Genomic DNA, 27,360 nt, shown 5'->3' on the forward strand with positions numbered 1-27,360 from the left:
CAGACTGCTAGAGAATTCTCTCTCTTGCTTCAGGGAGGTTGGTCCTTTTATTCTATACTAGGGCCCAGTGCATGAATTTGCGTACTTTGAAAGGAACTGTGGGCCACGAGGCTGCAGTGGGCACAGGGGCGGGTCTCGGCCCATCCTCCGTGCCGCCGCCTGACCCCTCCCGCCACGGCCCCTGGTCCCCTGTCTGCCAGCAGCCCCACTCCCGCCACCACCGTCCCCATGCACTGATGGCATGGAGTGATTAGGGCCAGCGCCGGCAGTGGGTGCGAGCGGGGCCGGTGTTGGCAGCAGGTGCGAGTGCCAGGCAGGACCACGGCGCACTGGAGCAAAGAATTTTCAGTAACGCCAGAGGCTCACCCCGATGACAGCGACCGGCGCCCTGCCTTGGTCTGGCGCCCCACTCACCTGCTCCACCATCCTGCCACAGCCAATGTCTGCCATGTTCTGTGCTCTGCCACCTGCTGCCGACAGCTGCCATGTTACACGTGTGCCCCCTGGTGGTCAGCGCACGTCATAGTGAGCGGCTGTTTGGTTATTCTGCAGTTCGTTCTATTTGCATATTAGCCTTTTATTATATACTAGAGGCCCGGTGCACAAAATTCTTGCACTGGAGGGGGATGTCCCTCAGCCCAGCCTGCCCCCTCTCACAGTCTGGGAGCCCTCAGGGTATGTCCTACTGACAGCTTAGGATATAACCCTTCCTTCCTTCCTTCCTTCCTTCCTTCCTTCCTTCCTTCCTTCCTTCCTTCCTTCCTTCCTTCCTTCCTTCCTCCCTTTCTTCCCTTTCTTCCCTTTCTTTCCTCACCTGAGGATATTTTTTTCATCGATTTTTTTTGGAGAACGTGGAAGAGAGAGGGAAAGACAGAGAGAAACATCAATGTGAGAGGGACACTTCGATTGGTTGCCTCCTGCATGAGCCCTGACCTGGGCCCCAGCCAGGGAGGAGCCTGCAACCTAGGTACATGCCCTTGACCAGAATCGAACCTGGACCCTGCGGTCAGCAGGCCGAGGCTCTATCCACTGAGCCAAACCAGGTAGGGCAGGGTATGACATTTCTTAGACCCTCCAGCAGCGGACCTTCGTTTTTTCCTCCAGGAGTGAGGTGGAAAAACCCTAGATCACCTTCTTGGATTCTTATTACCCAAGAACACTGTGAGTGGCATACTGGGTGCTTAGCAAATGAGTGGTCAGAAAAGGTGTTTCCTCTGCGGCTCACACACAGAGGTGGGACTGCCAGCGAGGGCTTGCCCTCGGCCATGGCAGCTGCAAGCGTGCCCTCTCCCCTCTTCCCTCTGGGCCTGCGCTTGGCTGCGGAGGCTGCGGGCAGGCCCGCCCTCTCTCTTCGGGCCTGCCCTTGGCTGTGGCGGCTTGGGAAGGCCCCCCGTCTCCGGGCCTCATCTGCGTGCACAGTCTCCTCCTGCCCGCTCGTGACTTTTATGGCGTCCTGGCTAATTTGCATATTGCCTCTTTATTTATATAGACTAGAGACCCAGTGCACAAATTCGTGCACGGGTGGGGTCCCTCGGTCTGGCCAGTGATTGGGGCCAATCAGGGCCGTCTTGTCCAGTCCCAATTAGGGCTGATTGTGACCGACTGCGAGGAGGGACCACAGGAGGTTGGCTGGTCGCAGGAGGTTGGCTGTGAGAGCATACTGACCACCCAGCTGGCCCGGGACGGGGGGCGGGGGGGGATGGACCGCGATAAGTTGGTCGGCTGTGGGAGGTTGGCTGTGGGAGCACACTGACCACCAGGGAGCAGCTCCTGCATTGAGCGTCTGCCTCCTGGTGGTCAGTGTGCATCATAGTGACCAGTCAACTGGTCATAACAGTCTCTTAAGCTTTTATATATATAGATAGGATAAGTTTCTGATTGAATGAGTCCGCCTACATTATGGAGGACAATCTGCTTTACTCAAAGCTCATTGATTTAAAAGTAATTCATCCAAAATACATTCACAGAAACACCCAGAATAATGTTTTACCAAATACCTGGGCACCCCATGGCCAAGCCAAGTTGACACAAAATCAACAATCATAGCGATAGGAACCTGGCTACTAGGATTCTGGGGCATAAGCCATGGAAAGGGGTGGAGAGAGGTCCTGGTTACACCCTCCCTCCGTTGTGCCTGATATCTGAGTCCAGCTTCATCTTCAGAGAGTAAAACCCCGATGTTTGCCTAAAAGTGTAGTGAAGAAATTTGGGGTCTAACTGCTTCTCATGTAGGCTTTCAGCCAATCCTGTTTCTTGCCCCTCTTGCAGCTCCACTTTTCAGAGGTAATTTGGTTTCACAAATTCCTGAGTCTTTCTGAGGGTTCTCAAGCATGAATATTTTGAGGCATTTTTCTGTTGCTGCTTTAGGCTTTATTTTCTCTGTTCTGTTAAGTTGGTTACTATTTGTTCATCTTCATTCTAGGTTTCAAAATCTTGTTGAGATCTCTGATTTCCTGTTGTCTCCTCTCTTGTTCTCTTTGAACTTTTGCTTTAAGCCTTTTTCATTTCTTTACTTTTTAGTAAATGGGGCTTTGGGCGGACCCAGAGTTAAACACATGTTCAATATGCCATGTTTAACTGACAGTTTCCTTTTTTCGGAAAAGAATGTTAACTTTTTAACAACAAAGATAGGTTTAGTTAAGTTGGCAATAAATTCTAAAGTTCTCTCTACTACTAAATATTTGCTCTATCAAAAACATGTAAACTGGAAGCAAACACTCTGATACTAATTGACATGAGTACATGCTCAGAGGTCAGAAGATAATTCAGCATAGATAAACTGGGCCATTTTGGTTTTATTAAAATACATTTAATTTCAAGAAGCTGTTATAAAGTAGGTATACTGTATTTCTAAGCCCCATTTTCTGCCTCCCTTATTTTATACAGTATTTGATTCAATAAAATTGTACTATGATAAAGCATTTTGTTTATTTCTTTGGAATTCATTTTAGTGGTATGCTAGCTCTGGGTAGTCAGATATATCAAACACGTGTATCCAGCAGTAATGACTCCTATCATTGTAAAATTAATGTTTTTGTTAAGACTTATTTCAGTTATAGGAAGCAGCTTGGCTGCTGCATACTAATTGTTAGATTTCCTAATCAGTTTTTTCAGGCATTATGATAATGTATTAATATTTCCTTTGCTCTCTTTTCTTGGCTTCCCTTCTTATCTTCCATCTTCCTGTTCAAATCAAGAGTGAATAAACTTTGAGTCATGAATATGCTACCCCTGAGAGTAAGCTATGCTAGCAGGTATCACTGGTAAGCTTAAGGTGTGGGCAAAGAAGAAGAGAGAAAATATAAGGAAAAACTAAAATAGAAGGTTAACTCATAAAAGAGAAGACAACAGGTTGGTGAGGGTTGTTTTATGATAGTTGATTTAAATGCCTGGTTATTCATTTCTTGATTTTCTATAACATCTTCATATAGCGGTAATGCATAGTAAAATTAGGATCTGAACATATGCACAATCTGTTTATTTTATTGTTACTCTTTTTTCTTATTGACCACAGAATTGAAAATTGAGAACTTTTATTTTATTTCAGGGAAGGCAGCCTTATCTCCATGCTTTGTTGTCGCTGTATAAGTTCTTTGTTCCCACTTTGATTTCTGTATCATTGCCTGTGAAGAAGGTAAGGGATTAAGGAGTGATAAATCATATTGAGATTGAAATATGTTATTTTTTTATTAATCTACATGTTTGGACTGAAATGTTTACAGCATACTGTTTTTTAAATTTTATTTTAAAAATATATTTTTAAATATGTTTTTATTGATTTGAGAGATGGGAAGAGGGAGAGAGAGAAACATAGATCAGCTACTTTCTGTACACCCCCTACTTGTGATTGAGCCTGCAACCTGGGCTTGTGCCCTGACCAGGAATGGAACCCATGACCTTTTGGTGAATAGGATGATGCCCAACTAATTGAATCACATTGGCCAGGGCAACATACTGTTTAAGATCTAGTATTATACTGTTTCTGGGAAGTATATTTAGGGATTGGCACTTTGATTCCATTTGATGTATTTGATAGATTCTTGATAACTAAAAAATCTTTTAAGTGGATTTGCATGGGTGCAAAATATTTTATAATCAATATACTTTCAATTAATGAAGATTTTTAGATTTTATGTTGCTTCAGCTTATGGGTACTTACTCTTATTTACTTTACATCCAAATTTATAGATCTATTTTAAGAATCCAGAGAATCTGTGGAAGACAGCTCTAGTTGCTGTGAGGCAAAGGAATCAGGAACCTTCTCCAGAACCTCTGAAGCTGATGTTAGGTCCAGCTACTGTCCGTCCTAGAAAAAGAGTAAGTATCTAAAACCTCAAATGATTTTTTGAGGCCATCTTTTATTAAATCCAAACAATAACCATTCAGATGTTGGAAGAGATTATAGATATTTAAATACGTTTTCAATACCCAGGATTCTATGCAAATCACATTCAGACTCCATTTCATTGAACCACCTTAACTGCTTTTACATTTATAGTTTGTAGTCTGTTTAGTTTATTGATATATTATTTTATTGTATTTCTTCTTTAGAAATGGAATTCGCATTCACTTATACCATTGCTAAATTCCAGTAGCCACAGTAAAGAATATGGAAAAAAAGGGATGAGTCTTTCTGATTATCTCAGTAGGAATAGAGCATTTTCAGGAGAACAGCTTAAAAGCTTCCCTCAACTCTTACAGAACATTCATTGCTTAGAGGTATGTGACTGGACCATGTGCTGATCTTTTGTTTATATATTTCCTATCTGATGATTTACTTGTTGCTCTGACCTACTTTTTACATACTTAAGTTGACTGATTGCTCTGTCTTTGCAGCTGCCTTCTCAGATGGGCGCAGTGCTAAACAACTCTCTGCTACTTCACTATATTAACTGTGTCAGAGATGAATCACTTTTACTGAGGCTCTATCATTGGTTGAGTCAAACATTACAAGAAGGTAAAAACTGATGCTTAAAAGTTGGATGATTAAGGAAGGAACACGATAGTTTACAAATGGGTTTCTTTTATAAGGGTGCCAGATTCTAGACAGGAGGAGCCTTCATATGCTATCATTATTTCTTGGATATCAATCATATTCACAGCCTGAATGCCTCCATTTTTGTAATTTTAAGGGCAGTAAGAAAGGAGGTGTGCTGTTAAGGAAATACTTCTTGGTGGACACCAAAACCCATTGGGTGGCTCCACTTTGATGACCATCATAGTGCAAGGCCTCTGCATCTTTGTATGTCCAGAAACTTGCCTTTAAGCCCCCAGAACCTACAGATCAGTGCTAACCAAATCCAGAGGAGACTTGTATAAACCAGACTGTTGCCTTATTATTTCATACTAGAAGTGATTTTGGTGGCCAAAATGTTCATTTTTGCAAACTAGAGTATCTCTTCTCTGTTATGAGTATACATTGGAGCCAAATTAGTCATTAGATTTCTTAATTATAGAATTGAAGGAAAGGGCAGTGAGGGAGTTTTTCATATGGGCGATAGTAAATCCTGATAATTTGATTCCTCCAAGTGAGTCGATTTCTTTAGAGATAATATTTTGTTTACTAGATCGTTTCTTTCCTGAATAAGCAACTCCTGATTCTTCAGGTGTTTAAAAGTCGATTTTAGTTGGTTCCAAGTTAACACTCCTTGATCTATTTGGAATTTTTCTTTAGGTAGGATATGATACAGTTATTAGATTTATATGTAGTAAAGTCCAGCTCACCCTAATTGAAGTTTAGGGCATTCATAAATTTACTTATTTAGTTATTTATTTGAACAAGTGTTTTAATATTTTATATAATACTTGGAACTGTGGTTGCTTAATAAATGGAAGTTTTCATATAAAAATGATATTAAGAATTTTTAAATTGTACTCTTCCCAAAAGCGGCCAGGGGTGACCTCTGAAAATGGTTCTCTATTCACGACCCAGAAAACCCCTCAAAATCATGCAAATTGAGAGGTTCAAATCTTCGTGTTCACTTTGGAACACTCATGAAACTGCCCAGGCCATTAAGGGTATGCATATTTGAAAAGCTACCAAGTACGTGAAGGGTGCCAGTTTACAGAAGCAATGTGTGCCATTCCATCGTTATAATGGTGGCGTTGGTAGGTGTGCCCAGGCCAAACCAGTGGGGTTGGACACAGGGTCGGTGGCCCAAAAGGAGTGCTGAATTTTTGCTGCACATGCTTACAAATGCAGAGAGTAATGCTGAACTTAAAGGTTTAGATGTAGATTCTCTAGTCATTAAGCGCATCCAGGTGAACAAAGCTCCAAAGATGCTACACAGAACTTACAGAGCTCATGGGCGGATTAATTCATACATGAGCTCTCCCTGCCACATGGAGATGCTCCTTACTGAAGAAGAGCAGATTGTTCCTAAACCAGACGAAGAGGTTGCACAGAAGGAAAAGATATCCCAGATAAAACTGAAGAAACAAAAATTTACGGCCCAGGAGTAAATTCAGCATGAAATAAATACTAATAAAGTAAAAGAACAAAAAGAATTTTTAAATTTTGAAAGGGTTTAAATAATTAATAACCAGTCATCGTTTTAAAAATTAAAACAATTGAAAAATAAGGGCATTCATAAATTTAAATTCATACATTTATAGTATCTTAGATCATTATGTGACATAAAAGCCAATCACATTCATATTATATGTGAATTTTTTCACTATAGGCTTTCCCCCTGTATTAGTGAAGAACATCTCACTATCACCTCTGCATAACTGTTGCAATCTACAGTTATGTTGAGGTGTATGAGACTGATTGCTTGTGTATATTTGTCATTTATTTGTTATTTTAGAGTTATGGTAATTATGTTTTATGTAGTTTTTATTGCTGTGCAGCCTGATGTTTATGTTTAATATTTCTGCTTCAGAATGTATTTGGTACAAGGTGAATAATTATGAATGTGAAAAAGAATTTACCAACTTCCTGGACACTATCATCAAGGCAGAGTGCTTCTTACAAGTAAGATTCCACTTGTACACACTCCATTGCTGCTTACTAAAATGTATTTGGTTATCTATTGAACACCTTTTCTTAGTGCTCAACATCTTTTGCAAACAATATTTGCTTAATTCAAAACTCATTATAAATGGGGCCGAGTTGAATTGACGTTTGTTTTTGTACTGTTGGATTTGAAGAAAATTATATGTTAAATTATGCAAATAAGAGAGAATGGCCTATAATTTAAGAGAACAAACTGAAGATGCAATTGGATGTGTTCAATTAATTGAATTAGCTGGTAAGATAAATATCTTGGGGTCACTACTTGTGTTTTATAATCAACAAACGTTTTTAAAATATTGAGTATGTTCCAGCCAATTCTTTGGCCTGGATAGCCCTGAATTGTACTTTAAGCTGAAACTCAGGTATCATTGGGAAACCTTTACCTAACACTGGTTTAAATGTTTGCTCTATGTGCTCCCTTAGCTCTCTTGTGTTTACTTGTATCATGGCACTTTCAGCATCTACTAGTATTTTTCTACACATTATGAGCACCCGGTGAGTTGGAACCATGTTTAAATTTTTTTCATGTACAGGTGTTCAGCTTGGTACCTGGTACAAAAGAGATGCTCGATAAATGTTGAATACATCTTAAGGATTTGGTGTGAAACAATGGAATTGGAAATTGGATGTGAATACTGGTGAAGATAAAGGGATAAATTTAGGTTGACTTTTTAGGTTTCCTGCTTGAAAGGAGGATGATGGCATTCAGGGAGAAAGGGAGTATAGGAGGAGCAGGCTTTGAAGGAAAGATAAATTTGATTTAAAAGATGCATGTGGGACATGTAAGAGGTCATAAATAGTAGACAGTTAAATAAGAATTCTAGAGCTCAGGAATGAGACTTGGGATAGAGGTACAGATTAGGACTCCTCATGGCATAGGTGGTAGTTTTAGCTATGTTATGGATGAGATTGTTGAGAGAATTCATGTTATCAAAAGAAGGTCATGGATGGAGTTCTGGTGCACACTGCTATGTTTTTTTTTAAAATATGTTTTTATTGACTTCAGAGAGAAGAAGGGAGAGATAGAAACATCAATGAGAGAGAATCACTGATTGGCTGCTCCTACACACCACCTATTGAGGATTGAGCCCAAAACCTGGTCATGTGCCCTGACCGGGAATTGAACCGTGACCTCCTGGTTCGTGGTTTGATGCTCAACCACTGAGCCACACTGGCAGGGCTGTTGTATACCACTATTTAAGGCTCAAGGTGACTAAGTAAAAAAGGAAAGCCTTGGCTACTCATCTTGGTGGAAACGTAAACAGCCTAGATGGAGCTGCCTAGAATTTGGATTTGCTCTGTGATCTCTAATGAAATTCCAGCCTTGTATACGTTTTGACTGTTTAAGTGGCTGCATGCACTTCAAAATAATACAATTTTATTTATTTATTAAGATATTCTGTAACTTTTTACCTTCTTTTCAATTGATGAAGTTTATGGCATTTGAAAACTATGTTTATAAAGATGGCAATATATCCAAATATTCATCACCTGATCCTTTTTATGGGGAAGTTTGGCTTTTAGTTATATTGATGACAAAATTAATCTAAGGGTAAAATAAGTATATCACAGAATAAACTGATTGCTTAGAGAGCACTTAAGACTGAAGAGTTCCATAAGAGTTATTATCAACTTGTGTTACAGGAGGGTTTTTATTCCTGTGAAGCATTCCTGTATAAGAGCCTTCCTCTCTGGGATGGCTTCTGTTGTCGATCACAGTTCCTTCAACTTGTGAGCTGGTTTCCTTTTAGCAGTTTCTCTGGTATGTATTATGAAAACTTAGAATAATATGTAATTCAATGTAATATTAATGAAAAGGATTCTGAATACTTTTTTTTTTAATTCCTAGAGGTGAAGCCATTTATTTTTGACCGTCTGGCACAGCTCTTTTTTACATCAACCATTTATTTCAAGGTAAAAAAAACCACTAAACACTATCTTGACTAGATTGAGTAGGGAATATTATCCTATGGCCCGTGGTACCATTCCAAACCCACATTATGGTAATGGTTTTCTAACAGGATTCCGTTGGACTTGGACTTGAGGTTCTACATTACTGAAATAAAAGTTAATGCATAATTTTCTGTTTTTAAGATTTTGGTTGCATACAGTTTTCTTAAACTCTTTCCTCTTGTAGCAGTTAACAAAGTGAATGAACAGGTTGCAAATAAGTATTAATAGAAACAAACTGGGAAATACTTAAGTATATTTAGTTTGATTGTTGTGGTCAGTATTTTTGTAGATACACTTATTCATTTCACCATTACTTATTGAGCATCCACTATGTGCTAGACACCCTTTTTGACACTGGGAAAACAGTAATGACCAAAGAAAACAAAACTCCCTGTGACACTCATACTATATATTTATAATATAGTCGTTTTCTGCTAATAATTGTTCCAACCTTATATTATTTTGTGTTACTATTTTGAGGTCTCCAAAAAGGCTACTGTGGCTTCCAGGAGTTCTACCTGAGTTTGAGAGCCACTTTCTTATAGAATGGTTATTCCTATTCCAGAAGAGTGACAACATAAATAATATTTCTTTTATAACTTTTCTTCAACTTAATTCACCTACTGTTAGCCACATTTACAGGAAAACTATTTTATCCTAGAGTTTGTTATAATCAAATGACATTTTATTAATTACCTATCACATTAACTTGGATTTGAAATTTATTTGTATTATTTATAATTTACTACTAGACCAATACACACCACTTCCAGCTAATGTATTTGCAGGAACTTCATTTTACAGCTTTTTGTGATTCTCTTCTGATTTTCTAATTTGGTTATTCTTTATTTCTTCTCTTATTCCACCAGTGTAGAGCACTATTTATCTATAAATATTAGGTTGAACCATTTTTTTAGATGAGGGATATATTTGTACTTGAGAGTGGGAGATGAGGAGAGGAAGGAATTGAGAAAGGGAAATAGATAGTGGGCTAAGGACAGAATTCAGGAATACTTATTTAATTCTCAATTAAAAAGGCAAGTCTATGAGGAAACCTTTTCTTTTTCTTTTTTTAATATATTTTATTGATTTTTTACAGAGAGGAAGAGAGAGGGATAGAGAGTTAGAAACATCGATGAGAGAGAAACATCGATCAGCTGCCTCTTGCACACCCCACTACTGGGGATGTGCCCGCAACCAAGGTACATGCCCTTGACCGGAATTGAACCTGGGACCCTGGAGTCCGCAGGCTGACGCTCTATCCACTGAGCCAAACCCGTTTTGGCTATGAGGAAACCTTTTCAAGAAGCATTAAAATATAATGTTATTAACCAATGTTACTTAAGTAAATTTAATTTGTAAAAAGTATGAAAAGAATCCGGAAAACAATAGTGCCAAGTAAATGAACAATACAGGATATCAAGGAAAGAAGTAATAATATTGCCATTATCCCAGGAAGGTCCAGAAAGATAAGGGCCAAAAATTGGGGGGGGGTGGTGATAATTCAGAGATTTTAGCTATCTTTGTGAACAGTTTCATTGGAGTGTGGTAGAAGTCAGATTGTAGACATTGAGGGGTCATTGAGAAGTGAAGATAAGACAATAAGTATAGACTATGTTTCCAAAAGTTTAGCTGAAAGAAGAGATAGAAAGATACCTATAGTAGGACTTTGAATCAAGGGAAGATTGTGGATTTTTTTTTGCTTTTTGTTTTTTGTCTCCAGAATGAGACAAACCTGAGCATGTTTATAGTTAGAATAGAAGGAGCCAGTTAAGAAAAGGGAGAGGTGGAAAAAGGAGGAAGGATGGGACATAATTGATGATGCAGGGTTTCAAAAGAAACATGAAGATACTGGTTTAAGACTATATAAAGGGATTTCCTTGAATGGATGTTGAGAATTGGCATGTACCACTTATTCCCTAAGGCTGGGACAAGGAGATATATATATATAATATATATATATTACATATATATATATAATAAAGAGGTAATACGCAAATTGACCATCACTCCAACACACAAGATGGCCGCCCCCATGTGGACACAAGGTGGCCGCCAAAAGATGGCCGGCAGGGAAGGGCAGTTGTGGGCGAACAGGCCAGCAAGGGAGGGCAGTTGGAAGGGACCAGGCCTGCAGGTGAGGGCAGTTGGGGGGGACCAGGCCAGCAGGAGAGAGCAGTTAGGGGTGACCAGGCCAGCAGGGGAGGGCAGTTAGGGGTGACCAGGCCAGCAGGGGAGGGCAGTTAGGGGCGACCAGTCTGACAAGGGAAGGAAGTTACAGGTGACCGGGCCAGCAGAGAGGGCAGTTGGGGGCGACTAGGCCTGCAGGGGAGAACAGTTAGGGGTGACCAGGCCTGCAGGGGAGGGCAGTTGGGGGCAACCAGGCCAGCAAGGGAGAGCAGTTAGGGGCGACCAGGCTAGCAGGAGAGGGCAGTTAGGGGTGACCAGGCCTGCAGGGGAGGGCAGTTATGGGCAACCAGGCCTGTAGGGGAGGGAAGTTACAGGTGACCGGGCCAGCAGGGAGGGCAGTTGGGGGCGACCAGGCCTGCAAGGAAGGACAGTTAGGGGCGACCAGGCCTTCAGAGGAGGGCAGTTGGGGGAGACCAGGTCAACAGGGGAGGGCAGTTAGGGGTGACCAGGCCAGCAGGGGAGGGCAGTTAGGGGCAATCGGGCCAGCAGGGGAACAGTTAGGCATCGATCATGCTGGCTGGGTAGTGGTTAGGGGATGATCAGGCTGGCAGGCAGAAATGGATAGGGGCAATCAGGCAGGCAGGCAGGCGAGCTGTTGGGAGCCAGCAGTCCTGGATTGTGAGAGGGATGTCCCAGATTTGAGAGGGTGCAAGGTGGGCTGAGGGACACCCCCCCTTCCCGTGCACGAATTTCGTGCACCGGGCCTCTAGGACACACACACACACACACACACACACACACACACACACACACACAGCTGGAAGAAAGGACAGGAAACTGAAATACTTTGTGACTAAAAATGTTAAATTTCTCAAAATAAGATTTGCGTTGTAGAGGATAGAAATGAATAGGGGTGTTTAGAAGGATATTATGTACCTAGAACAGCCACTGATAAAAATAAGAGACAGAGCTGATTGGAGAAAAATAAAAGGATTATTGAGCTTCATTTGGGGCCCAGATGAAGGTGGAGACCATAAATTTGGAGTAGTGCCAATCTGTATAGTTGTGTGTTTTTCTTTAGCTTAGATGTAGGAGTAAAGTAAGTGATGGGGTTGAATCAATTAGGATTTTGCTGGTGGAATGGAATGAAAGAGAATTGTGAATTATTGACAGTGTGGTCTACTCTAGATAGGTAGTTGAGGCTAAAAGAAGGCTAAAAAGACTGAAAAGTAACATTAAAAAGGAAGAATCAAGGGATTGAATGTCTCTGAAGTTAAAGAGCAACAAGTTGGAGTTGAGGGTGTGAGAAAGCCAGAAGAATAGGAGGTCATAACAAAGAAAGAATAATAGATTTTGGTGGTGGTTCAGTTCAGGTTATGGTACAGCTTAATGTGTGGCTCTGAGTAGGTAACTAAGGTAGAGTGAAGGTGAAAATTATTTGTTTTGAGGTCAAGGAACTGTGAAGCTGAAGTATTAGGTTGACCATCTTCATGGACACTGATATAACTGAGATATTGATGGCAGGACATGAGACAGAGGGTGCTAAGGTTCTCAATGAATGTAGATGAGTTTCCAGGAGGTAGGTAGGAGAGATACAGAAAAATAAAAAGTAAAGGTAGTATACAACAAAAGAGAAAGGTTGGGTTTTTTTTTTTTTATGTAAGAAAGGTGGAGTAATAATTTGGAAATAGTGTTCAAGATAGATAGCTTTTGGTTTGTGCTCCAAAAACCAGAGTAGTCAAATTCATGAGAAAAACTGACTACAGCAAAGTGCAATCTGAAATAGGGTCTTTGATCTTTGCCTAACAAATTCAGCTAATGTTACTGCTAATGAGGTTCTGTAGCTCAGCAATCATTTGTAAATATTCGAAAGCTAGGCAATTTTTTCCCCCTGTGGTACCTGATTAAATAGAACATCCATTTCTTTTTCTTTTTTTTTATGTGCCTCAGGCATGAATCTGCTCTGGACACTGACACAGGCATCAAGCTAGGATGAACTAAGGACTGTACATCTGCTTTGTCTCTGATTGATATAAGAGCAACACCACTAATCAGGTGTTTCCTTGCCCATTACCAGGGGCTCGTTGGTTTTCTTTATATCTTTTTAAAGCTCTCTTTTAAAAGGAAGATTTATTTCTGATTTTATATTTACCTTCTAAAAGAAAGGGTTTACATTCTGCTCCCATATTAGCAGTGAGGAGCTGGGGCAGTGTTACTTCCAAGTGTTGAAGTGGAATAGGGAAATGTATTTAGAGGAAACAGTACCCAGGCTGGGGAAGAGAGGCAGAGCCAAGATCTGATGAGAGTAAGAAGACAGAGGAAGCATATTTTGAGGGTGTAGGTTTAAATTACCATGGAATAGAGGTTCTGGAAACTGCAGTTGAAAGATCTGGGAAGGAAGGGGTCAATGAAAGGGCCAAAGAAGCACAGAGTAGTATAGAGTACAAGAAGGGATAGGTGACTACTAAAGGGGCTTTCATTCATACCTGAAAGTAAGGTGTCAATTTCTTTTTTTAAAGGTGTTAATTTCTTATTGAAAGTTTCAAACTTGTAGAGAATTTTTGTAAAAGTTTATTTGAGCCAAACTGATGACATGCTGAGAAGCAAGATCTCAAATGCTGCAGAGAATAACAGTTTTGCTGTTTCTTTTATGCATTGGAATTGAGGAAACTTAAGGAAGGTTATATGAAAACTGGAGGCCCGGTGCACGAAATTCGTGCACTGGGGGTGTGTGTGTCCCTCAGCCCAGCCTGCACCCTTTCCAATCTGGGACCCCTCGGGGGATGTCCAACTGCCGGTTTAGGCCTGATCTCACAATCCGGGACTGCTGGCTCCCAACCGCTCGTCTGCCTGCCAGACTGATCACCCCCTAACACTCCCCTGCCAGCCTGATCGACGCCTAACTGCTCCCCTACTGGCCCAATTGCCCCCAACTGCCCTCCCCTGCAGTCCTGGTCGCCCCTAACTGCACTCCCCTGCTGGCCTGATTGCCCACAACTACCCTCCCCTGCCGCCCATCTTGTGGTGGCCATCTTTGACCACATGGGGGAGGCCATCTTGTGCGAGGGTGTGAGAGTCAATTTGCATATTACCTCTTTATTATATAGGATGGGAGAAAGCAAGACAGGATTGGACCTCAGGATAGTTAACAAGATTGTGAGCTCCCTTGAAGGTGGTGTGGAAAAGATTACTTCTGACATTTCAAAGGGATGTTAACCTAGATGCACAAGAATAATGGACATAAAGGAGATATATGTACTACTATACATAATACTTTAAACAATAAAATAAAATTAAATTAAAAAGAGTAATGGACAGTACTTGCTGAGAAACCTTTTAAAAAAATATTTTTAATTGATATTTAGAGAAGCAGAGAGAGAGAGAGAGAGAGAGAGAGAGAGAGAGAGAGAGAGAGAGAAACATCGACCTGAGAGTGAAACATTGTTCTGCTACCTCCTACATGCCCCCTACTGTGGATTGAGCCCACAACCCAGGCTTGTACCTTGACCTGGAATCCAACCAGCAACTTTTAGTGTGGAACGACACCCAATCAACTGAGCCACACCAGCCAGGCCTGGTTAAAACCTCTTACTAATGAAGTTATAGGCCTGGGATGTGACTGTTCATCATGACCTGCCCAGTTAGGAATTTATGATCAGATCACCATGTGAGGTTACTTCAGCCACTGAACTTACACATACCCCCTTTTTTGTTCACATTCTAAAAAATATTAATTGAACTCTTTCTATGAAGTAACAGTGAGCACCCTATCACTGAAGTTGTTCAGATAGTATCTAGTCCATTGTTTATTAAGAATGTTTAAGAAAGCTTTACTGGCCCTGGCTGGTGTTTCTCAGTGGTTAGAGCATCTGCCCTCACACCAAATGGTCATAGGTTCGATTCCGGGTCAAGGGCACATACCTGGGTTGCAGGTTCAAACTCAGCCCCAGTTGTGGGACATGCTGGAGGCACCAATGGATATATCTCTCTCACATTGGTGTTTTTCTCTCTCTCTCTCTCTCCCCTCCTCCCTCCCTCCCTTCCACTCTCTCTAAATATCAGTGGGAAAAATATCCTCAGGTAAGGATTAACAACAAAAAAAAAGCTTTCCTGTATTTAGTTTTGGGGTGATATGGATTGCTTTCAAATTTATAGATAATATGAATTATTCTCATAGATGCCCTAAGCACACTTCTGTCAAATTTATTTTTGTATGTCAGTGAGGCCCTGGAAAAATCAAGGAAAGGCAATTAGTGCAGTAGAGAAAACAGCAAAATAAACTTGTAGTTGCATTCATCTGTCTGCTGGAGACTAATCAGGTTGGAGTGGCAACTATTGGGTTCTGAATTGGATGCAGTCATCTTCATGGTCCCTTTCACTTCTAAGTCTATGGTTTAGATCAGGCGTCCTCAAACTACGGCCCACGGGCCACATGCGGCCCACCGAGGACATTTATCCGGCCCGCCGGGTGTTTTGCCGTTTTGTTTTTTTACTTCAAAATAAGATATGTGCAGTGTGCATAGGAATTTGTTCATAGTTTTTTTTTTTTTTTTAAACTATAGTCCGGCCCTCCAACGGTCTGAGGGACAGTGAACTGGCCCCCTGTTTAAAAAGTTTGAGGACCCCTGGTTTAGATGGTTAGTTCACAACACTATGGTATGTCTGAATGTTTTTACAAATGACTTTTTGTCTTCTCCCTCAGTGTAGTGTTCTTGAGAACCTGAAAGAGCTACTGCAGAATTGGCTGTTGTGGCTTTCTATGGACATCCACATGAAAACTATGACGGACAGTTCTCTGTGAGTTATCTTACAATCCTTGACAAGAGATGGATCTGTATAAAAATATTTGTATATGGAGTTTAATAGTGTGGCATGAGACTGAATTGTTTTGTGTAAACATTTAGTCATACTTTTTCTGAAATATATATATACACACACTGAGTGGCCAGATTATTATGATTTCTGAATGCATAATAATCTGGCCACTCAGTGTATATCTTATATAATAAAAGACTAATATGCAAATTGTCACCTCGACGCAGGAGTTCGACCAGCAGGCAGGCTGGCCAACCGCCCATGTCCCCTCCCCCTGGCCAGGCTGGACCCCACCCATGCACGGATTCAAGCACCGGGCCTCTAATGTATACACATACACATACACACACTGAGTCCCTATGCCTGGCCGGCCATCAGGGCCTATTGGGGCCTTCTGGCTGCCAGCTAGGGCCTTCCTTCCTTCCCTGGCTGCCAGCTGCTGGTGGGGGCCATCCTTCGCTCTGCACCGCCCCCTGTTGGTTAGCACATGTCATAGCAAGCTATCGAACTCCTGATCTCTGGGTTGAACTCCTGAGGGGACACTTTGTATATTAGCCATATATATATATATATATTAGAGGCCCGGTGCATGAATTCGTGCATGGGTGGGGTGCCTCTGGGTGACCTGCAGGGATCAGGCCGAAACCCACAGTCCAACACCGCCTGCAGCTCCTACCTGCTGCTCCTGTTCATCCCAGGCCCAGTGCCTGCCACAGGTTCTCACCCAATCAGTCCTGATCCGGAGAGGCTCACACTGTCGCAGCAGTGCTCGCCAGCCATGAGCCCTGTGTCTGGTACCCTTCCAAGGGGAGTGGCCTGCGGGGTTGGGCTGAAACCGGCTCTTTGTAATCCTCCGAGAGCTCCTGGATTGTGAGAGGGTGCAGGCCAGGCTGAAGGACCCCACTGGTGCACAATCGGCCTGGGGAGGGACCATGGGAGGGCTCCAGGGTATGTCTGGCCAGACTCACTCAGTCCCGATCGGCCAGACCCCAGCAGCAAGCTAACCTACCGGTTGGAGCATCTGCCCCCTGGTGGTCAGTGCATGTCATAACCATTGGTAGACTGGTCAACTGTCTGCCCCCTGGTGGTCAGTGCACTTCATAGCAAGTGGTTGAACAGCCTTAGCATATCATTAGCATATTACACTTTTGTGTAATATGTTCAATTGTTCTGGGGTTCAGTCTATTTGCATATGATCCTTTTATTATATACTAGAGGCCCGATGCATGAAATTCGTGCATGCGGGCGGGGGGGTCCCCTCAGCCTGACCTGCACCCTCTCCAATCCAGGAGCTGTCAGGGCATGTCCTACTGACAGCATAGGCCCACTCCCCGTGGTTCTCTGCTCTCTGCGGGGCCTGGCTACTTCACCACCACACCCCGCTGTCCGCTCTCTGTCTGCGGGGCCTGGGGGCTTTGCCGCTGCCGTGTGAATTAAGCCACCATGCCCTGCTGTCCACTCTCTGTCTGCTGGGCCTGGAGCTTCGCTGCCGCCACTGCCACCGCCACATGAACAAGGCCGCCACTCCCCGCTGTCTGCTCTCTGCCTGCCGGGCCTGGGGGCTTCGTGGCCACCGCAGTGACAAAGCCCCCAAGCCCCGCTGTGCGCTCTCTGTCTGCGGGGCCTGGGGGCTTTGCCACTGCCGTGGTGATGAAGCCCCCATGCCCCGCTATCCGCTCTCAGCGGTGGTGCTAAAAGGACTGGGGGACTCCAGTGGGGCTGAGGGGACTGGCCACTGCCATCTTTGTGATGGCATGAGGGTCAATTTGCTTATTCCTTCTTTATTAAATAGGACTAGAGGCTCGGTGCACAAAATTCTTGCACTGGGGGGTGTCCCTCAGCTCAGCGTGCACCCTCTCCAATCTAGGATCCCTCTCGCAATCCAGGACTGCTGGCTCCCAACCGCTTGCCTGCCTGCCTGCCTAATTGCCCCTAACCACTTCTGCTTGCCAGCCTGATCACCCCCTAACCACTTCCCTGCCAGTCTGATCAACGCCTAACTGCTCCCCTGCCGACCTGGTCACCCCTAACTGCCCTCCCCTTCAGGCCTGGTCACCCCCAGCTGCCCTCCCCTGCTGGCTCAGTCACCCCTAACTGCCCTCCCCTGCCAGCCCGGTCGCCCCCAAGTGCCCTCCCCTGCCCACCTGGTCGCCCCCAATTGCCCTCCCCTGCTGGCCTAGTTGCCCACAACTGCCTTCCCCTGCAGGCCATCTTGTGTGAGGGCATGATGGTCAATTTGCATATTAGCTCTTCATTAAATAGGAGGATATATATTTACTTTTCACTCTTCATTCTTCCCCACAATCCTGTGAGGACAGTTAATTCTTCAAGTTCTACTATATAAGTCAAAAAGCAAATCTTAAGCATCTAAGTGACTTTCAAGAGTTAACATAGCAAAACATTGTAGAGCTAACATTAAAACTTGCAAGTTTGGCTTCAATTCAGTTTAGCTCACTTTATAAAATGTATTCTTATATATATGAAGTCAATTTTGATGCTGGCTAGGAAAATGTGTAATTACGCTGTACAGTTTTGTTTTTTGTTTCTCTGATGTATTTTGGTTATACATATGAATTTCCATTATGATGGTTATTGTTAACAATGTGTACTTTACCCTCAAAATGAAAGTAAAAGACTAAATTTCAAGGAATTGCCTAATTAGATTGTTATAACTCTACCTACAACCTTTGACTTCTATATTCTATTATCAGCCACATTATTTTTAACATTGTTTTGAAAACTTTGTATTAAAGGAAATTACAAACATAAACAAATGTAGAGAAACTAGCATGATGTTACCCCATGTACACATCATCCAGCTTCAGGTTTATCAACACATGGTTAACTCTTTTTCATCTATAACACCTCTCTTTCCTCCTCCTCCATATTAAAGCAAAGCCCAGACATCATTTCAACTGTTGAAAAAATGATCTATACTAATAAAAGGGCAGCATGCTAATTAGACCAGATAGACCAGATGTCTTCCGGATGTCATTCCAGACGTCCTTTCTGACAAAGCCGGGGGTGTGGCCTGCCTGCAAACCCCTGGTGGCCCCTCGCCCAGGCCGTCCCTGCCCCCCAGTTAGGACCCCCACCCCGATCGGGGGCTTGGCTAGCCTTCAAACCCTCTGTAGCCCCTTGCCCAGGCCAGCCCTGCCCCCAGGAGGGACCCTCGCCCCTCAGTGGGGACCCCAACCCCATTCCAGGGCCCCCTTCAGGGCAAGCCAGCCGACCCCCCACCCGTGCACCAGGTCTCTCTCATATAAAAGGGTAATATGCAAATTGACCCTAATGGCAGAATGACCAGAACAATCGCTGGATCAGTCACTATGAGGCACACTGACCACCTCTTGGTCCCTTTCCCCAGCCGGCAGGCTCCAATTGTCTGATGGCCACTCGTGGCGGGGGTGGGGCCAGCGAGCAGGCGGGAACAGCCGACCTCCCACCCAATGGCAAATGGGGAACCAGCGGTGGGTGGTTGCAGGGGGCGGGGATGGCTGCGAGCAACCAGGGAAGATGGCCCTGATTGCAGGCCAGGACTAGGGACCGTACCTATGCACGAATTTCTTGTGTCGGGCCTGTAGTACTAGTATAACACCTAAAATTCAATAGTTCTTAATACTTTTAAATATCTAATCAGTATTCAAATTCCCTATATTATCAGTCACATTCTTTATCAGGTAAGGGTACCTCATTAGTGTTCAAATTCCCTATATTATCAGTCACATTCTTTATCAGATAAGGGTCCCTCAGCTTCAGTTGCAAATAACTGGTGATTAGCTTAGTTAAAAGTTAGGCCCAGACCTATTTTTCTGTATGTCCTTATTCATATAGTGATCTCCCAGTCTGATAGTAGAATAAAGAAGAGAAGCTTCTTGGCAGTAGCTTGGGCAATTGTTTTTAATTCTTCATATTTATTACTGCAATGCTTTCATATATCATGTGTCACTTTAAGAAGGAAATAGAGCATTTGTGGGTAGTAAAGCTGGGCTTCTCAAAGTGTGGTCCCTGGACCAACACCATCAGCATCACTTGGGAACTTGTTAGAGATTCAAATTCTCAGGCTCTACCCTTGACCTGCTAACATTAAACCTGGAGGGAGGATCCAGTAATCTGTGTGTTTAACAAATGCTTCTGCAATTTTGGTGCAAGCTAATGTTTGAGAACCACTATCATTAAGAAATTTCATTTAAATGCTTAACCTTTTTGAACACCTCAATTCTATTAAGAATAGTATGTTTGCATCTATAATCTTTGCCCAACTTGCAGGGTAAGTCTTAGGCATCCTCATATAGGTACTTTACAATTTCTATATTTCTTTCCCCAATCCTAGGATCCTTTTTAAAGTAGTGTTGTACATTTTGGGAAGGCATTTAAAAAGGAGCTCTGCTTTCTAAAATTCTTAAAACAAGTAAGTGGATGTAAATGTAGATAACTCCCAGCCAGTGTGGCTCAGTGGTTGAGTGTCAACCTATGAACCAGGAGATCACTGGTTTGATTCCCAGTCAGGGTACATGCCCAGGTTATGGTCTTGATCTCCAGAAGGGGGCATGCGGAGGCAGCTGATCAATGATGCTCATTGATGTTTCTCTTCCTCTATACCTCTCCTTTCCTATTTGAAATCAATAAAAATATATATTAAAAAAATAAATGTAGATAACTTCGCTTGTTGTAATACTACTTGTCATTATATAATATCTACTAGAGGCCCAGTGCACAAAATTCGTGCACAGGAGGGTTGTCCCTCAGCCCGACCTGTACCCTCTCCAATCCGAGAGCCCTCAGGGAATGTCCTATGGATGGCTTAGGCCCGCTCCCCATGGTTCTCTGCTCTCTGCGGGGCCTGCCTGCTCCACACCATGGCGATGGGAAAACAGTCCCTGCTGGGTGCTGTCTGTGGGCCGCGCTTGCCTGCTTGCAGGTTGCCATGGCAATGGCCAAGCAGGCCATGCTGGGTGCTGCCTATGGGCTGCGGTTGCCTGCTCCCGGGTTGCCCTGGTGACGGCCAAGCAGGCCCTCCTGGGTGCTGCCTGCAGGCCCGCTTTCCCGCTTGTGTGTCACAGTGGCTATGGCCAAGCAGGCCCTGCTGTCTGCTGTCAAGCTGTGAGGCCGCCCTCGCCTCCTGGGGCCGGCGATGGTCCCGGGAGCCTGCGGGCATGGCTTGGCGCAGCCGCCCTCGCCTCCCGGGCCTGGTGATGGTCCCGGGAGGCTGCGGGCATGGCGCCCATCCCTGGCACCCAGGCCGCTTGGCACCTGCGTATGCAAATTAACCCTTCATCTTTGTTGGGTTAATTTGCATACTCACTCCTGATTGGCTGGTGGGCGTCATGGAGGTACAGTCAATTCGCAGCTTTCTCTTTTATTAGTGTAGATACTAATAAAAGAGTAATATGCTAATTAGACCAGGAGACCTTCCGGATGTCCTTCCGGACAAAGCCGGGGGCTTGGCCGGCCTGCAAACCACCCCAAAATGGCCCTCAGCCCCTCGCCCAGGCCGGCCACGCCCCTGAGCCGGGACCCTCACCCCAATGGGGGCGTGACCAGCCTGTCAACCGCCCCAGGCCCCTCACGCAGGCCGGTCCGACCCCGCAAGGGGACCCCCACCCTGATCCGGGAGCCCCTTCAGGGCAGACCAGCTGGCCCCCACCCGTGCAGCAGGCCTTTATCTTCTATACTAATAAAAGGGTAATATGCTAATCAGACCGGGAGACCTTCCAGATGTCCTTCCGGACAAAGCCATGGTGGTAGGGCTGAGGCAGAGGTGGTTAGGGGCGATCAGGCCAGGAGGGGATGGCAGTTGGGGGTGATCAGGCCAGCGGGGGGGACAGTTGGGGGCGATTAGGCCAGGAGGGGAGGGAAGTTGGGGGTGATCAGGCCGGCGGGGGGGGGGGAAGTTGGGGGCGAGCAGGCCAGCAGTGGGGGGCAGTTGGGGTGATCAGGTTGGTGGGGGGCAATTGGGGGTGAGCAGGTCGGCAGGCAGAGTGTTTAGGGGCGATCAGGCAGGCAGGTGAGTGGTTAGGAGCCAGTGGTCCTGGATTGCGAGAGGGATGTCCAACTGCTGGTTTAGGCCCGATCCGGCAGTCAGACATCCCCCGAGGGGTCCCAGATTGGAGAGGGTGCAGGCCAGGCTGAGGGACACCCCTACCCAATACACGAATTTCGTGTGCTTGGCCACTAGTAGCTCTTATAAGTTCTCAGTAATTCCTGCTATTTGGGGGTTATGGGTATCATGCCATGTCTCCATCATATGACCATATGCCATATGACTGTCAAAGAGGGAGTAAATTGTAGTTGTGAGTCACGAGGAACAAAAGGTAGGAAAACATTCTCAGCAATGTTCTCCAGGGGAGGGCATTGTTGGTTGGCACAGTGACTGGAAAGAGGGTGTTCTCATCATTAGTACATAGGAGCCAGGGATGTTAAACATGCTGCAGTGGGTAGGGAGTAGGATATAGTCCTGAACATCAAATTGTTTCATCCGAAATGCCAACAGTGTCCTGTGGAGATACACTTTGAAGGACGCTTTTCTAAGCAATCTCCATTGTTCAAATTTATTTCACCTGCATTTACCAAGTGCTGCCAAAAATCATAGTTAAAATAGTTTTCCAAATGGCTGGCTGACTATATGGATGCCCGCTTATTTGTTGTTGTTTTTCCCCATCACAATTTGTCCCCTCTATGTCCTCTTCCACGTCCATCCATTTCCTCCCTCCCCTTCCCTGGCAATCACCGCACTGTTGCTCATGTTCATGAATTCTCTCTTTTTTTCCTTTTTTGCTCAAACCCTGCACCCCCCCCCTCCAACACCACCCTCCCCCACCAGACCTGTCTGCTTTCTCTCTATATATGAGTCTGTCTCTATTTTGCTTGGTAGCTTAGTTTGTTCATTAAATTGCACATATGAGTGAAATCATGTGGTACTTGTCTTGCTCTGACTGGCTTATTTCACTTAGCATAATGTTTTCCAGGTCCATCTATGCTGTCACAAAGGGTAAAATTTTCTTCTTTTTTTATGACAGAATAATGTTTCTTTATGTAAATATACCAGAGCTTTTTTTTTTATCCACTCATCTACTGATGGACACTTGAATTTCCGCTTATTTGGGTGGTCTCCTAATCTTTCCTTGCTTTCTCTGGCACTGAACTATCATGATGGTGGGAAATGGTAGAGTCATTATCATCTCTCACGTTCAAAGACTATATACTATTCCTTTTTCCATGTGTATAACCATTGTTGGCTACCTAGATCAGAGGGTAAAGCTATAAAATCACATTCCTAGGTTTTTTCCTAATCTGCTCAACAGTAGATTGAAGGACAGGGGTGGGTAGATGGATGAATTGAACCAATTATACCCATGATTTAAAGAGATACAGTTCAATGATTTGAGAAGAATATAAAATATGCAAAAATGGTTTTTACTAAAATAATGAAAAATGCCAAAATTTTACTAACTGTTTTAGGAATGAATTGGATTCCATTTAAAGTGAAATATTTTTAACAGTATTTTAGCTCATGAATTCAGACAAAACTGGGTTTTGGTTTGTGTGCTTCGAAACTAATTTGCTGACTGCTGTGATCCCTGGACAATAGATATTAACTACTTCGGTTATTATCTAAAGTCTGTTTGGAGCTTAATCCTTTATTTCTCTGGAATTTACTAGAGAAAATTAGCGCTTGGAAAGCAGCAGTACTTTCTTGCTGCACTTTGTTTTGGATTTCTATGAGAAGGTGGTACACATCCCATTTACCCTATTTAGATTTTTGTGATGGCTTTCTGCTTTACTCATCTGTTATTTTCAATTTTATTTATAATCATTAAGTTGGACTATAACCTTGTGATTGCTGAGGCTGTTCTATGAAGTGATCTTAATGGTTCCCTAGAGGGCTGTGTAGTTTTATGGTTAATCACTGTGGTTAAAAAAAAAGTGAATTATACATTGGAACACAGATCATTTTCTGAAATACCTAACAACCTTTGCTATATTTATTCAGTTTTAGCTTGGAAATTGTAAGGAATTTTGCTAATATGTATCTGATTTTCATGTTTTCTTATTGCAGAGAGACAACTTTCAGTGGATCCATGCAGTCTGTGTTTGAACTAATTCACTATGTAGGGTGGCTGTCCATTAATGCATTGCGCTTGGAAAGCAACAGTACTTTCTTGCTGCACTTTGTTTTGGATTTCTATGAGAAGGTGGTACACATCTCATTTACCCTATTTAGATTTTTGTGATGGCTTTCTGCTTTACTCATCTGTTATTTCAATTTTATTTATAATCATTAAGTTGGACTATGACCTTGTTAGCATAGTTAAATAAGCTACATATTTTAAAGTTAGTGATTATATTCTCACATGAATAAGTGACTTTCATAAAACAAAATGGAAAAACAAATGCTTTTTTTGAAAATTCCAGGTACCACTTTAATAGACATTCTCCTGAATAATGCTGGCCTTAGACAGAAGTCTGTCTCTAGCATCACTTTTTGCTCATCCTTTATACGTCCCAACCCTTGGCAAAAAATTCAAAGTACCTTCTTGTTTCTTCAGCTCTTTGCTCCCATCTTTCAACAGCTTTATTTCTCCCAACACCTATGATTCTGGTGCTCTTGTATTGTTTATTTGGCCTGGACAGAACTATTATTCAGGAATTAGTCACTAATCTGTTTTCCTGGCTTCTTCCCTTCCCCAATACCTAGTTGTCTTGTATTAAATTTGCTTAGAAGTATATTCCTTTGTTTTCTAGGTTGACAGCTAGCTACTAGAATAAGTCAGTATTCATGGAACTTAAGGAGAAAAAAATGCTCCCTTTCACCAACTCTGAGATCTGTCCCCAGAAAAAGAGAAAGATTTTAATGATCTTCTGAATATAATCCTCTATGATAATGGTCAATGTTTGGTGAGGTACATTTTTAAGCAGGCTTGTGACTACCTATTCTATTGATGAATCAGGAACGCCCCAACTAGATGGTATACTAGTATCATTGCTTATTCTCTACTGATGATTCTTTGGATGAACTTGTTGAGGGTTCTGGGGAATAATCTATATACTGATGTTATATTCTCTCCAAAAGGTGTGTGACATATATATAAATTATAACCTTCCATTAGTGGTGTTGTTTCCTCCTGGGATCTTCTATCTTGCGCTCCTTAGTCTGGATTCCAGTATCCTGAACCAGCTCTGTTACATTATGCACAGGTACAAGGCCTTTTTACCATTTTATGAATTATTACATTATAATTTTATCTTCATTTTTCAACTATACAATAAGTTATAATTTATTAATACACTATAATAAATTTATTATATATAATTTATAAAATATGAAAACAATAAAATTGTTATCCACTTTATGCCAGGGCCCATGAAATAGGAAACATGGCTTTCTTTCGGAAATGACCTTGTGGTATGAGGCTATTTTAATTGTGTGTTTTATTTAAATGTTACTGGGGGGTATAGAATTTAAAAATTTATGGTAACATTTTATGCAATGATACTGCTGCACTCAGCATTGTTAATTCTTATTGCTGTGGCTTAGAGAAAAAGTAGTTATTTGCTAACAACTGGTTTAGTTCTACATAGCTTCTCTGGTGAAAAGAACATTTTCTGGGAGATTAGGGGATGTGTTGCCAGTTATATGAAACTATAAGTATTATTTCTGATCCCCTCTAATTCTTTCACATATGGACTGAAATTTCTCTTTTTAGTCCGTAAGTGTAGACTCTTGGTATAACTTGCAGGACTATGCCAAGGTTAAAATGTTTAAAAACTAATTAGATAATAGTTCTCAGGCTCAAAGGAAAGGATTACATTTTAAGTGTACCCTTTATCTATCTGCACCTTTTTTCCACATTAATAAAATGTTCTGTATTAGTAACTGACAGCTTTTGAGTCTCTTTTAATTTTTAATAGTGAAACATTAAAAGCATTTTGTTTATTTTTTCCTTTTTATTGAAGTATAATTTACATAGTCAAAGTGCATGTCTTAAATGTACAACTCAATATATGAGCCTCTGATGGTTTTTATTCTTTGAGGAAAATGTACCATAAAGGATTTAAAACCTTAATTAGACAGCTGGATATTTTTGTATATGCATATCTGCATATCTAAAATGTATACTTTTGCCCCACTGGCGTGGCACAGTGGTTGAGCTTCGACCTATGAACCAGGAGGTTCAATTCCCAGTCAGGGCACATTCCCAGTTTGTGGGCTCCATCCTCCAGTGCAGGGTGTGCTAAGGCAGCCAATTGATGATTCTCTCTCATCATTGATGTCTCTCTCTCTCTCCCACTCTCTTCCTCTCTGAAATTAATAAAAATATATACTTAAAGATATTTTTTTAAATGTACACTTGTATGTTTAAATTTCAAAGGCATTTAATGTTAAGCATTTCATTCTATTTGTTCATCCTTTTAGATACCGTAATAATTTGACAGCTGCAAAGAAAAATGAGTTGGTACTAAAGGTATGGATGATAAACCTCTGTTACGTCACCATTGTTTAAAAATTGAGTGTAGATATATATGATCTGATGGGAATAAGAAGGGAAGGGAGAATAGGTGATGATGACACTTTTCTTTTCTTTCCCAATAGAAAAAATCAGAATTCATATTCAGCAGCAAGACCTATCAAGAATATAATCACTATTTGACAGCCATGGTTGGGTGCCTGTGGACATCCAAACCCTTCCAGAAAGGATCATATTTTGATCCCGAAGTCTTTAAAATAATTGGAATAGCAAAGTACAAAACCAGTTTAAATTTAGTCCATCACCCTGCTCTTTTGAGTTATGCTATTTCCTTTTTGCTAAAGGTAAGGATAGTTAAAATATTTTTAGATTTTATAGAGGAATACCATGATGGCAGAAATAGAAAATGCCATAAATTTATTGTGTCTGAATTGCAAAACATGTTTAATTATTCTTTTTTTGAATACCAGCTAAATTTTGGACATTGTAGTAAGCTCTGTAAGATCAATTTGTTATAGTATTGCCATCTTAACCATGTTATATCTTCTAATCTATGAACATATTATGTCTTTCCATTTATTTAGGTCCTCTTTAGTTTTCTTTATAGTTTTCAATTTATGTTTTACCTTTTGTTGAATTCCTAAGTATTTTATTTTTGATGTTATTGTAAATGGAATTGTTTTATTAATTTCATTTTCAATTACTTATTGCTGCTATATAGAAATGCAATTGACTTGTGAATATTGATCTTATATCCTGAAACTTTGTTGAACTCATTTATTAGTCTTTATAGCTTTTCATTGGATTCTTCAGGGTTTCCTGCAAACAGATAATTTTATTACCTCCTTTAAAATCAGGATGCCTTTTTTTTTCTTGCCTAATTGCATTCCTTACAGCCTCGGGTACAATGAATGTTGAAGAAAAGTGGCAAGAGTGGACAGGTTTATTTTTTTCTTGATCATGGGGAAAACAGTT

At 42.2% G+C, this 27,360-nt stretch overlaps 1 protein-coding gene and 1 pseudogene across 4 annotated transcripts in view; both read left to right on the top strand.

The window, feature by feature from the left end:
- CENPI (centromere protein I) overlaps positions 1 to 27,360 on the top strand; it is a 76,633-nt gene that overhangs the window by 31,527 nt on the left and 17,746 nt on the right. For 2 of the 3 annotated variants that reach the window (XM_079764982.1, XM_079764981.1), the window contains exons 8-19: positions 3,548 to 3,634; positions 4,189 to 4,317; positions 4,552 to 4,719; positions 4,837 to 4,957; positions 6,885 to 6,976; positions 8,663 to 8,780; positions 8,868 to 8,932; positions 15,804 to 15,898; positions 23,976 to 24,111; positions 24,990 to 25,114; positions 26,334 to 26,382; positions 26,511 to 26,729. In XM_079764982.1, the coding sequence (XP_079621108.1) occupies positions 3,548 to 3,634; positions 4,189 to 4,317; positions 4,552 to 4,719; positions 4,837 to 4,957; positions 6,885 to 6,976; positions 8,663 to 8,780; positions 8,868 to 8,932; positions 15,804 to 15,898; positions 23,976 to 24,111; positions 24,990 to 25,114; positions 26,334 to 26,382; positions 26,511 to 26,729 (1,404 nt within the window). The remainder of the gene's footprint in view (positions 1 to 3,547; positions 3,635 to 4,188; positions 4,318 to 4,551; positions 4,720 to 4,836; positions 4,958 to 6,884; positions 6,977 to 8,662; positions 8,781 to 8,867; positions 8,933 to 15,803; positions 15,899 to 23,975; positions 24,112 to 24,989; positions 25,115 to 26,333; positions 26,383 to 26,510; positions 26,730 to 27,360) is intronic. The other variant, XM_079764983.1, reaches the window with a different exon arrangement.
- On the top strand, positions 5,910 to 6,846 carry LOC307095632 (large ribosomal subunit protein uL22-like; annotated as a pseudogene). The gene has a single exon. The product of its transcript is annotated as a large ribosomal subunit protein uL22-like (transcript).

This window comes from Cnephaeus nilssonii (assembly GCF_951640355.1).
Source record: "Cnephaeus nilssonii genome assembly, chromosome: X".
Taxonomy (NCBI): Eukaryota; Metazoa; Chordata; class Mammalia; order Chiroptera; family Vespertilionidae; genus Cnephaeus; species Cnephaeus nilssonii.